This window comes from Patiria miniata, unplaced genomic scaffold (genome assembly GCF_015706575.1).
Source record: "Patiria miniata isolate m_02_andy unplaced genomic scaffold, ASM1570657v1 HiC_scaffold_20, whole genome shotgun sequence".
Taxonomy (NCBI): Eukaryota; Metazoa; Echinodermata; class Asteroidea; order Valvatida; family Asterinidae; genus Patiria; species Patiria miniata.
Genome location: NW_024037059.1, coordinates 9,430,655 through 9,444,030, shown reverse-complemented (window position 1 = coordinate 9,444,030; position 13,376 = coordinate 9,430,655). Strand labels below are relative to the sequence as shown.

Below are 13,376 nucleotides of genomic sequence, written 5' to 3'. Positions count from 1 at the left end.
ACACCGTTGGTGTTTTGGTGTACATGAGAGACAGCACTAAAACTGTTGGGTTGTCCCCAAAACTGAAACAAGCAAAGTGGAAAGGACCATGCATCGTCCAGAAGAAACTCAGTGACTTGCTGTTTGAGATCCGGTTAAAGCAACGGGGGAAAACCAAAATCCTCCACCAAGACCGACTGAAACAGTACCACAGCGATGATATTCCCTAATGGATGACAGACTTGCAAAAGACGTTGAGCCTCAACTGTCCTCCGCCTGAGACACTGTTCATTCCTTCTACAGCCCAGAACAACATCCAAGAACTACCTGTTGCAGTCAACGCTCCCCCCACAAAAACTGCAACGAACACTACCCCCATCCGCCGAAGTTCTCGCACTAAGCGTACACCAGCGAGATTCGTAGATATCGACTAGCCCCCTGCATGTCCGTTTTCTGTTGACCCCGCTAAGGTCAGGAATGCGGAAGTAAACACTGTAGTGACCCCGCCTTGCCTGCCCATTCGCAAATCCGGACGCAACAGCTGGTGGCCATCGCAGTGTGTGTATATAGCCCGTCAATGACATTGCCCGGCTGTCGGACCGCCAGGTACTGATAGTGCATGACAGCTGGTTATGTTCTGTTATCAGTTTTGCTGAGATACCAAGGCAACCAAACATGACCAAAACACAAACAAACACTTGTTTCTATGACGGCGAACCAATTAGTTCACAACCAATCAAAGGGCGCCACATCCATCGGACCAGCGTCCCTCCTACCCACCCCAAAATGAACTTGCTCCCCTCACAACTGTTCTCACTATCTCGTTGACAACATCGTACGTTACAGCCATGGATTGCAATTACTGTGAAAGGTCACTGCGGGATGTTTTCGCCCTCGACAGGCATTGCCAACATTCTCATTGGCCATGGTTCATGAGAAACTTTATATGTGGGTTCTGCAAGAAGGGATTTTCAAACCATTCCCGACTTGAATCACACATGCTTAGTGCTGTACACACTCAGAAGCAGGCTGACGCCAAAGGGCTCATCTCACCACGACAGAGTGTTCCCCAGTGACGAGATGCGTGGCTTCGGCGTCACTTCCAAAGCGCAGACATCACGCCAGATCAAAACGCCCACCTAGAGCAACATGTGTTTGTTATGGCGGAGGACCTGAGCTGCTCGCCAGTTGATGCACCCCCTTCACTTGACAAGTCTTCATGCTGCAGCACCCCGCTGCAGGATGAGCGATCGGACACGGAGTCTGCCGAACCACCTCAAGTCCCCCTAGCCAGGAGTCCAGTTGAAGAGAAGCCCCAGACGCCCGATATAAGTTTCCTGATTCCCTCGGTGCCGGGGCTGGTTCAAGCGCCCACCAATATACCCGCCTTCACAACTGCCGGCCAGCCTTCGACGAGATTTCGCCTCCCCTGCGTACCACACAGGCGTTTCCCCGACCAGCTGTGGCTATTTCCAAGCCAAACCTCACACCGTGTGTCCCCGCAGTAAGCCTACAAGACATCATGGACAAACTCTGTGAACAAGACAAGCGGATAGACAAACTGGAACGGGCCCTCAAGACCAAAATAGTGGCGATCGCCCAGGCGCAGTCCAAAGACATTGCAAAGAAACTCGAAGACAGCGCCCGTGCAGGTGAAACAATCTGTACTTCAAAAGAATGATGCGGTGCAAAGATACACCAAAACCGTGGCAGAGGCGTTGGCCGGATCATTCAAGTCCCTGTAAATATACATTACCTAGACAGTATACTCTTCGTTTTTATTTCCTTTATTCCTATAGTTGCTTTATTTTTTTTAGTAGTTTTTAGTCTCCGTAGAGTTTAGTTATAATTACTATTAGATTAGATACAAAACATCAAAAAGTGACAGTCACCACGAACATTAGAAGAACACTAGCCTTTGATCAACCAACTTGTTTTTTTGTTCACTATTCTACCTCGATCTGAACTCATGAACTGGAGTTTCTACGAACCAACTGAACCGACTCTTCTTTTCCTCTTGGTTACAACAAGGACGTTGTAAAAACTTGAGGGGGAATAGTGTTGCGAACCCAGAATGCTTGGTTATGGAAATCTAGCGCCCTCTGGTTTCATTCCGTCCATGAAGTACACAATCTCATTGTTGTCTTTTATAGTTCTTGTATTTTACCCATTTATTGTAAATTGCCAACTTGCACATTTATGCCATAAGTACTGACACAATAATGAACCAAGCACAGCGCATTATTCATGTAGCGATGTACATGTGCGCGACTGACCACACCTCCCTTCACCCCAGCGAGCTAAGTTCCTTTCTCCATAGCATGCGTGCTGTGGCATTCTCCGAGGACTGCTCAGCAGCACGGAGAATTTCTCTCCCCCGTGTGTTACCCATGAACACTAATGGGAGTTCTCGGTCCAGTTTTGCAGTCCCTTACTTATCTCGAGAGAATGGAATGTTACCCTTGCGTGGTCGCGTAGCTGAGCGTGGTAAGACATCCTGTGATGTAAATAACCTGCGACACAGTAACCTTTTAGCTTGTCACTCACTCCATCAAGGTTGCTCGAGATGTTGTGTAAACACTTTTGCACTCTGATCCAAACTATTGCACTCATCTCTCTCTGTATTTGCACTCTTCTCTCTCCATGTTTTCCCTTAGGTAATTGCACACGTTTCTAGTCTCTTGCACTAGGCACTCTTAGTAAATCATGTGACTAGTCATGTGACCCTTCGACAAGGAAGATTACGAAGGGAATAAATGTGTGCTCCGGAGGTTTTTATCACTCTGTTTAAGACCGCTTAGAGACTGGGTGCTGATAATTACCCGAGCCGGAGGCAGTGTAAGATCTCATAATCACCAACATGGCTGATCAATATTGTAGTGTAAGGTCTCATAATCACCAACATGGCTGATCAATATTGTGCGCCGATTATAAAATCACCCATTGGTTTTAGTGATCACAATTGTGTCAGCGTAGTGCCTAAACAATCACTAGTCGTGAATGAAGTCAAAAGGAAAGTGGTTCAACCAATGACTGAATCAAAACAAAGAGAGTTTGGCAGATGGGTTCAGAGTCAAACTTGGACCCCAATATATGATGTAACTGATACCCAAATTAAGGCAGACGCCTTCTATCAAACACTCAATGAGGGAATTAATCATTTTTTTTCCAACCAAAGTGGTTCATCTCCACACTGGTGACAAACCGTGGATGACAGTTAAAATTAAAAACCTCATTGGGCTTAGACAGAAGGCGTTTGCTGAGGGTAATACACTCATTAGAAAGAAACTGAGAAATCAAGTTACTAGTGAGATAAAGAAGGCAAAGGCCTCTCACAATATTAATAGAGTGAGAAAACTACAACAATTGCAGCCGAGGAAATAGCACAGGGAGATGTCATAGACCATAAAATTGCCTTGAACAACTTACTAAAAATGGGTGTTTCTCCAGCTATCATACAGTGGGTGGTTGACTTCCTTTCTGAACGGAAGCAAAGAGTGAAATACAAGTTTGAATTCTCTGACTGGGCCTACCTCTCAGGGGGTATCCCCCAAGGGACAAAAGTGGCGCACAGGAAGAGGACAGAGATACTGGAATCAAAGTTTGGAAATATGTAGATGACTTAACGTTAGGGGAAACTAGGCCGTATGAAAGTGCAGGCCAGATCCAGAATAGTCTAGACTCCCTGCAGGACTGGACTAACAATAACAAACTCAAATTGAACCCAGCAAAATGTCAAGCTATGCTGGTCTATTATGGAAAAAAAAACACCCCTATGTTGGATTTAAGTATCTCTGGCCAAAAACTGGCTATAGTAGAAAAGTTTAAGTTACTCGGAGTTACTCGCCAACAAGATTTGAAATGGGATGGGCAAGTAGACTCTATAATCACTAAATCGAGCAGAAAATTGTGCATGCTTCGAAAATTAAAAGAAGCTGGTCTTAATGCCCAAGAACTGTTATACTTCTAAAAACTGTATACTTCTAAAAATGCGGAAAGGCCTATGTCCTGTTCTTCGAACAGGCATAGCTCTACTTTTTGGCTTTTCTGCTGAACAGCGGAAAAGCCTTTGTTTTTGTTCTGATTTTTTTTTGGCTTTTCCGCAAAAAAGCGGAAAAGCCTTTCTATTTGTTCTCATTTTTTTTTTCTTTCTTCTTTTTGTCGCCTAAATCCCATAGACTTTGTACACGTTTTTTTCTACACGCCACTTTTGGCATTAATCTTTGTAAGACATCATTCAAAGTTGGCATAAGCATAGTCCCTATAGCAAAGATGTGTCCCGAAGATTGACGTCATGGTGACGTCATCGACTAATTTATTATAGATTTTTGAATATTTAATTTTTCCCATAGACTTTGTACACGGAAATTTAAAAAAAATTGTCGCTTTTCAAAGGGCATTTTCGACTCTTTGCCAGTTATTCATTTGCACCACTCTTTGTCCAAGCAAAGACCCTAATTCAAACAACATTGTGGAATGATGACGTCATGATGACGTCATCCTGTGTTTATTTATAGGCAATTAAATTGTGACACTTTTAATATTTAAAAATGCATAAGAAATCAACCGTACGCGTCCGCAGCATTCTGTTGCAAGTGGTAGAGTAGGTTGAGGTCTTCATTTCATTCAGTGTGTGTGCAATCACGTGACCCTTGCTTCCGGTCGAAAAAGGCCCAAACCGGAAGTGGCTTATCATTTGAAAGAGGTAATAGAAATGAACTTGGCAAGGGTGTTAGTCTCTTGGCCAATAGTATTCTTCAACTCATCTACCGATGACGTCATGCAATCTTCGAGCGCCCTCTAGCGACAGGTTGAAAATTAGCAAAAATGTATTTTGAATAGATGTCTGTGGCGAAGTTTGTCGGAATCGCCTAAATATTGGTGTATATGATGACCTTGACCCACTTAAGACGTGTGCAAAGTTTTAGGCGAATGACGTCATCAGACCGGAAGTTATAATAAAAAGACCCTTTTTCATTTGAAAATTCCTGAAAAATCAACCATGGCAGTTTTTATATTTGTTTTTACTTTAATTGTCGATTGAAGGGTAGGTCTAAAACATTTCAAAGTTTCGAGGCGATAAGCGAACTCGAACATGCCCTGCGCACGCTTAAAACTTCACGTTGAAAATACCTCTGCTTCAAAACATGCACAGGACAGGACGTCCACAATGTACATGTACATGCACGTACATTGTACATAGGCACATACATCGTATGTCAATCAGCCTGCAGCGCACGTGTTGCTGAGGTCAAATCCTGTCCACAGTGACCGTTTTAGCCGATTTTCGGCTAACTTTGACAGATTTTATGTTCATGCATGCGCATAGACAGGGACGTATTATAGCACTTTTGGCATTAATCTTTGTCAGATATCATTGAAAGTTGGCATAAGCATAGTCCCTATAGCCAAGATGTGTCCCGAAGAGTGACGTCATGGTGACGTCATCAAGTGATTTATTATGGATTTATGAATAATTAATTTTTCTCATTGACTTTGTACACAGCTTTCTCCACAAGTCTTTCCCTATACAACACTGATATATCTTACTGAGTAGTTCTGAACTTCGGCCGAGAATTACTATGAGAAGGAAAAAGAAATCGTATTTTTTTACGTTTGCCATTTGATTGAAAATATTCCCAAGAGTCAGAATATCAAGTAATATTTTATAAAAATGTTTCAGTTTAAAGGCAAATCAAGTATTTAAAGGTGCAGTTTTTCTGCTGTGGGATTTTTAACCCATTGACTTTGTACACGTTTTCAAGCCACCATTTTTATAACTTGACGATCTGGAATCGTCATCAAAGTTACAGCCAAGGAAGACCCTCATACAAAAATTATGCCAAGACTATGACGTCACGATGACGTCATCACCTAATTTTTTTATTGATTTTTCAAAATTTACGTACATATTGTGAAGTCTTATATCTACAGAAATGTAAGTCCGATTGGGTTGAAACTTGGTATGTGGCTATACCAGGATGTGTTATAGATTAAAAATGAGGTGACGTCATGATGACTTCATCCTGAGATTTTATATGAATATTTATTTTTTTGGACCTTTTAGCCATATCTCCCGAACGCAACATGCAAAATGCAAAATTCTTTTTTGCATTTGGTCTGTTATGTAACAGCTATTCGCACAAAACTTGAAAAATGTGTGACGTCATCATGACGTCATCAAAATGCGATTTTTTTTTTTTTTAAACTCATATAAGGAAAGGTCCAATTGTCATGAAACTTGGTGGGTAGGTAGTTAATCATACTAGTATGCAAAGTTCGAAGTGACGTCACGATGACGTCATCAAAAAATTTTAAAATATTTGTCGATTTTCAAAGTGCGTTTTCGACTCTTTGCCAGTAATTTATTTAGATCACTCTTTGTCCAAGCAAAGACCTTGTACACACGCACATACATCGTATTGCCGAGGTCAAATCCTGTCCACAGTGACTGTTTTAGCCGATTTTCAGCTAACTTTGACAGATTTTATGTTCATGCATATTCAGGGCATATTATTGATTAAAAAATCATAATGCGGAAAAGCCCTATGTTCTGTTGCAAACAGACATAGACCTCTAGTTTTCTCTTCTTTTTGATCTTTTTGGGTCCACCCCAAATCCCATTGACTTTGTACACGTTTTTGGTACCTGCCACTTTTGACCTAAAAAAAGTCCTTTTCCAATTAAACTTATCTCAGGTAAAGACCCTATAGTGAAGTTGTGTCTCGAAGAGTGACGTCATGATTACGTCATCATGGGTCACGTGACGTCATCACAAAGGTGCATATTTGGAAGGCCTATATCTACAGAACAGTACCGTAATTTTCGGAATATAAGCCGCGCGGCGTATAGGCCGCAGCACGCAAAAATCTGCAAATTAAGATTTGAAGTCAGCGTATAAGCCGCACCGGCGTATAAGCCGCACCGACCGCAGCGGTTTAAATTTTGTAAGGCCTCCAAATTCTAGTCAAAATGCTCTGAACCATTTCCATTTACACTACGAAAGCTATAAAAAGGGCCACAAAAGTTATATCAAATCATTTACAGTCGATACTATTACAAACAAATATGGAAATTGATGATGAGAAATAAAAAATGGGAATTGCTGCCGGCTGGCTCGTCAGTGAGCCTGCGCCGGCGAAGGATAACATTTTCCCCCAGCACTTGAAAGAGCATGCAACCCACCATGTGTCGTCAGACTGGAGTGCTACAAATCCTGCTTTGTGGCAACAGACGCTGAGTTGTTTTGCCCTAAGAATAAACAAGTCCGTTTTTACAGCAAAACTTATCAAATTGTTGTGATTACTAATGAGTAGTAACGTCAAAAATTCAAGTTTGGATCGTAATTTTCTTCGAAAACAGTCAACACGATGCTGAAAGTTTTGTGGACGAAGCCATTAATTTCATAAGGGGTGATTTCACCCCTGTTTTGAGTTTTACATCATTTCTTGAATACATTTCAAGAAAAAAAATATATTGTGATGTTGAACAACTGATTATCAAATTAAGATATGTTTCGAACTCCATAAAAAGTATTAGTTGTCTTTTTTTTCATTTTTTAAACAGGGAAAATATTGGTAATTATTGTTCCCAAGAAAGTACACCCCTTTATTACCACAAATGGTGTGGTCCATGGGGAATCCATGCAGCATGCATGCAGCATCACGTACGGCCGGTTGTTGATGTCGAAGAGACAGCTTTTACTAGCCGTACGTTTTTACCGCTCGGTACCTTTTTGTGGGACGTGCTTTCGGTTTGTTAATGACTTTCTTAATTGATAATTACACTGTATTTCAGCAACACATCTCTTCTTATACCACAACATTAAATACACATGTAAATGTCATTTTTATTCTTCAAGGCTCGGCGTATAAGCCGCCCTGTGTATAAGCCGCAGTAAACATTTTCATGGGCAAAATCAACGTATAAGCCGCGGCTTATATTCCGAAAATTACGGTAAGTCCGATTGGGTTGAAATTCGGTATGTCGGTAGACTGCGATGTGTTATAGATAAAAATGAGGTGACGTCATGATGACGTTATCGTGCGATTTGATATGAATTTTTGAATTTTTGGACCTTTAAGCCGTATCTCACGAACGCAACATGAAAAACTCAAAATTCCTTTTGTATTTTGTTTGTTAGGTAATAGGTATATATACACATTTTTTTAAAATTTGTGACGTCACGATGACGTTATCAAAAACGCGAATTTCCAAAACACATATAACAGAAGTTCCCATCCTCATGAAACTTTGTGGATAGGTAGATAATGTCACAAGTATGCAAAATTTGAAATGACGTCGTCATGACAATATCGGTTGATATTTTTATGATTTTCTAATTTTTAAGATTTTATTCCGCTAACAAAATGTTACACTTTCTCTCATGGGATTTATGGTGTTGTTACGATGACGTCATTGCGGGACATGTGACATCATGTTAAAAGGTGTAAATTTTGAAGTCCTATACATGTATGTGAAGAATTTAGTCCTATAACTACGGTATCTAATTGCATATGGACAAAACACCCCCCCCCCCAAAAAAAAAAAATACGGAAAAGCCCTATGTTCTGCTCATCGAACAGACATAGCTCTAGTTTTTTTTCTTTTTCTTCTTCAGTCATTTTGGCCCATAGCATTTGTACACATTTTTTTGTTCCCGGCACTTTGACCACCAAAATCAATTCAATTGTCTTTATAGTCGGCAAACACTTAGACCAGCACCTGCAGTTGTGCCCCGAACATTTACGTCATCATGACTTTGTCACGTGACGTTACATTTAATGTACATATTTTTAAGGTCTATATCTCCAGAACTACAAGTCCGATTTGGTTGAAAGTTGGTGTGTGCGTAGACCGGGACATGTTTTAGATAAAAATTGAAGTGACGTAACGATGACGTCATCATAGATTACGTGATGTCACGTTAAAGATTAATAGATTTAATATTTAAAAATCAATATAAAATCAACTGTGAGAGACTTGAACTTGATTTTTGCAGGAATTGATAGAATAAACCATGGTTTTTATTTTTGATATTACGTGCAAAATCACGTGACCCTTCCTTCCAGTTGTAAGGGGAAGTGCTTTGTAATTTAAAATTGGTAAAAGATGTGACCTTGCTTTCAACAATGTATGCTCTGGCTAAGTTTCAACAAAATTTAAGGTGTCGTCATAAAATGTTAGAGCGCCCTGTAGTAGCAGGTTGTTATAGATGATTATAGATAAAAACTGATGTCACGTCATCATGACGTCATCATGACGTCATCACCTGACACGTGACATCATAATTCAAGCCCTATGAGAATATAATCACATATTTATATGCCACCATTTATTATCAACAGAACTACACATCCTTCCTGGATGGAACTTATACTTGAAACTTTACATGTCACATGTCACAAAAAAAGATGCCGAAACAGCCCTGTGTTTGTCCACAAACATAAGTCTAGATACCAGTAAAAAATTTGGGGGGGGGGTTTGCATTTGTTTTCATGAATTTCTATGGAAATTTTTGTGTGGACAGAGCTGGGGGTTAACCCCCCCCCCCCCCCCCCCCCCCCCCCCGGATCCGCGCCTGTATTCATATGCACGAATGGTAATTCTGCACTATATATGTATGTATATGGCAAACTTAAGTTTTCATGGCATGTAGCACCGGAAAATTGTTTTATTCATACAGAATCAAGCTTTTTACATACGACCCATTGGGTCATATGTATAAAAGCTAGCAAATACTAAGAAGTTTAAGCAAAAAGTAAAAGCATTTACTTTGGAGTACAAGCATTAAGGAAAAGCAAATGCTTGATTCCGTATGAATAAAAGTTTCCCTTTACTGTTCAACATTTACTAGACAACAGGGGCGGATTGCAATAACGCAGTCTTAGTCGGCTGGCTAAACCAGTCCAATTTTAGCCGGCTATTGTTCTTAGACGGTCTTGGTTAAGACACCAAACTTAGCACATTGCAATAAGCTGGTCTTTACTAAGCCCGCTTAGAGTAATGATTCACAAACAAACATTCCATGGTTACGGGCAAATACTGGAGAGACTGCACAATTTTTTTTTTAGGTTTGTGTGATTCATATCATGCGAAATCAAATGTCAATTCCGAAATTTTATGTTGAGAAAATTGTATTTGCAGTACAACTCAGTGTCATTACATTTTTCCAGAAGATCCCTTCTATCCCAGAGAATTTTCCCTCCGAGCAGTACTCTGCTTTTTTAGGATTAATCATCAAACACTCATCAACTGGGAAAAAATATTTTGGGAAAGAATAATTCAACACACCAGTGAATTCCAAAAATCCCAACTATAGACCATTTTAAGCCAGCCCAACCCAGGCTAATTATTTTAAGACTGTCTTACTAATTAAACTGTGTCATTGCAATGGTCTTACTTATAGACTGACTGACAGCCAGAGCTTTTAGACTGTCTAATGCGCATAGACAGCTTTAAGACCGGTTATTGCAATCCGCCCCAGGTAGCAAATGCTTCTTACCGTTGGATTGTTGCATGGATGAATGATTGTCAACAATAGGGTTTATTTTGTGTGTACCAACTGCCACACACACGGAGGGTTTGCACATAGGGTATAGTCCAATTCAAGGTGATGCTGCTAGGACATGTTGTAGTACATCTGATCCTCAAATCCAGCAAAAATCGTGACACTTTTCGCCAGTTGCAGAATACAGAAAGTATACTTTCTTCACTCATGAAAATTGTAAAGGTCCACAGTGTCCCGTAGACGTCACAATTGCATAAAAATCACAGCCATGTGTTAAAGTGGGTAAAATCATACCAACATTCATTACATAAAGAGTTTTGTTTATAGAAATATTTAAAAAATAATAGTTGGCAAAGGTAGTTGACCTAATAAACTAAACAAATGATTTCATTTTGTTCAGTCCCCAGGGTGCCGTTGGATAAAATTTATCCTTAAATCATTCTATGCTGCACTGAATTTTATGCTAACGCTTCTCATATTGCGAAAAAATGTGAAATTATCGTCTCTTCTAGTAATGAACTTAATAATAAAACAATATTTAAATTTCGCATAAATGTTGTGCAAAATACAGTGTATGGTATTATATGTAGTTAATTAACGTTTTGTGTTAATTTTGGGGAGATTAACAATAAAAAAATGCAGCAGTTTTTATTTGCTTTATATTTTCAAGGTTGCCCCAACCCAGCCTTGAAAAATGACCAGTAAATACTTGAATCTGAAGCATTTACTCCTTTTTATTCATACAAAAAGCTAACAAGTAAAATGCAAATACTTTTAGCTTTCAGCAAATGCTTTCCAATAAAAGCATTTGCTTCATTTTTATTCATACAAATGCAAGTAAATGCTTCAAAATAGGTAGTAAAAGCAAATGCTAGATTTATACATACGACCCAATGTTCTTTGTTGACATTCCTACATTATAGACACCCAGGGAGGTTTGTATGACATTAATAAGGAATATCTTGTGATGCTCCTCTGTAAATGTATGAGTATGCTCTGTGCCCACTGGTTTTCCGTGAAAACCCTGTATCCTCTTGGTCAGTAGATAAAACCCTCTTCAAAGAAAAAGAAATAACCCGAACTTTATGTGATACAAAATGTGCTTAACTTGTGTATGGTTCATTTTGCTGTAACAGGTTCCATCGGTGCGGCCATGGTGGTGGGAAGTTTAGCCCATGTGGAAGCCAATGCCCCCATGGGCCTTGATGAATGTGATGAGGATATGCCACCACCACCAACATACATGTCAGCTGTCTCAGCTGGTAAGTTATTTTACATGCCCTGTTAAATATAGTTTAGATTAAGTTTTATAGTGGACTGGACCAGTGAATATGTTAATGCAAAACTGATCATGAAGGCCATCAACGCCCTCACAATAAAAATGTTGTTCAGCTGGCTTTCAAATCCACTAAACTGCACATTTCTAATATAGAAGATATAGCTGTGCTCATGCTGCCTGTGTTTGTCTACTCATCATCATCATCATCATTCTCTATATCCATCATGGGGGACGTTGAGCCGCCCAGACCAAGCGATCAGATGCAGACTGCCACAGCTGTTGTGCACGTGTCTTGTGGTCAACTTCTAGCTGTCGCCACCAGGTGTTGCGGGGTCGCCCCCTGGGTCTGTTCCAGGCAATGTCAGGGAGGGGTCCCCCTAGTACGTCGACGCTAAGCTTAAGGGCGGCATGGGCTGGTGTGTCATCCGATAACCGTCGGACATGACTGAAGAGGGAATGGTGTCTCCGTAAGATGGTAGCACAGATATCCTCAAGACCGGTGGTCCCCTTGATAGTGGTGTTGGTGACAAAGTTGGACCACCGGACACCAAGGATGCACCGTTGGCACCTCGTATTGAAGGCTTGAAGCCTTCACCCATCCTCGGTTAGGAGCCTCCACGTCTCCGACCCATATAGTTGTACAGGGAGGACACAAGTCGTGTTTATCCTCAGCTTGGTTGAAAGGTTAAGGCGTTTGTTCCGCCACACCCAGTCCAGTTGGCCAAAGGTTGATGAAGCGAGGCGTATACGTCAGAGGATGTCTGGCGATGAGTAGCCAGAGGAGCTGATATCGCAGCAGAGATACCTGAACCTCTCTGTGATTTCGACAGTGGCATGACAGTGGCTGTTGCGAATGGTGGGCCAAGGCCGGTGCAATTCTGGAGCTTTGTTTTGGCCCATGACACATGGCATCCCCATCGTCCTGGTTTCTTCCTCAAACCTCTGGAGTGAAATAGGCCACTGGTCAGGCTTTCCTAAGAATAGGGCAGCGTCGTCGGCATAGTCCAGGTCTGTGAAGGACTTGTCTCCCACTGTTATACCAAGATCTGACTGACAGCAATTTAAAATCCAGTCGATGGCACAGCAGAATAGGGGCGAGGATGCAGCCCTGACGGACACCTGATGTGGTGGGAAAGGGGGTTGAGATGTCGTCTCCGACATGCATGGTGGCGGTACCACCCTTGTGCAGGGCGTGAACCAGGTGAAGCAGTAATGGTGGGACTCCGGTAGCCTTTAGGGCATGCCAAAGAGCTTTCTGTTCTACCAAGTCGAAGGCTGCCTTGATGTCTTCATAGGCAACTTGGAGAGGTCTCTTGAACTCACGTTGTAGTTCCGACAGAAGTCACAGGGCGAGCACTGCATCCATTGTTGACCGGCGCCTCGTAAAGCCGGACTGCTGGGGGTGACAGTGACAGGTGAGTAGTGGTTCTAGGCAAGACAGCAGGACACGGCTGAAAACCTTTCCGGGAACTGACGGCAGAGTGATGGGCCTGTAGCTGCTGCACTGACTTCGATGACCCTTTCTTTGTACAGGGAGATGATGATGCCGTCCCTCCATTCGGCAGGGACCCTACCTGAGGACCATACTTTGAGGACCATACTTTGAGG

The 13,376-nt window shown here is 41.5% G+C and overlaps 1 protein-coding gene across 1 annotated transcript in view; it reads left to right on the top strand.

Annotated features, from left to right (window-relative positions):
* LOC119727347 (stromal interaction molecule 1-like) overlaps nt 1–13,376 on the top strand; it is a 174,421-nt gene that overhangs the window by 143,784 nt on the left and 17,261 nt on the right. The window contains exon 13 of the mRNA XM_038199200.1: nt 11,626–11,751. Within this exon, the coding sequence (XP_038055128.1) occupies nt 11,626–11,751 (126 nt within the window). The remainder of the gene's footprint in view (nt 1–11,625; nt 11,752–13,376) is intronic.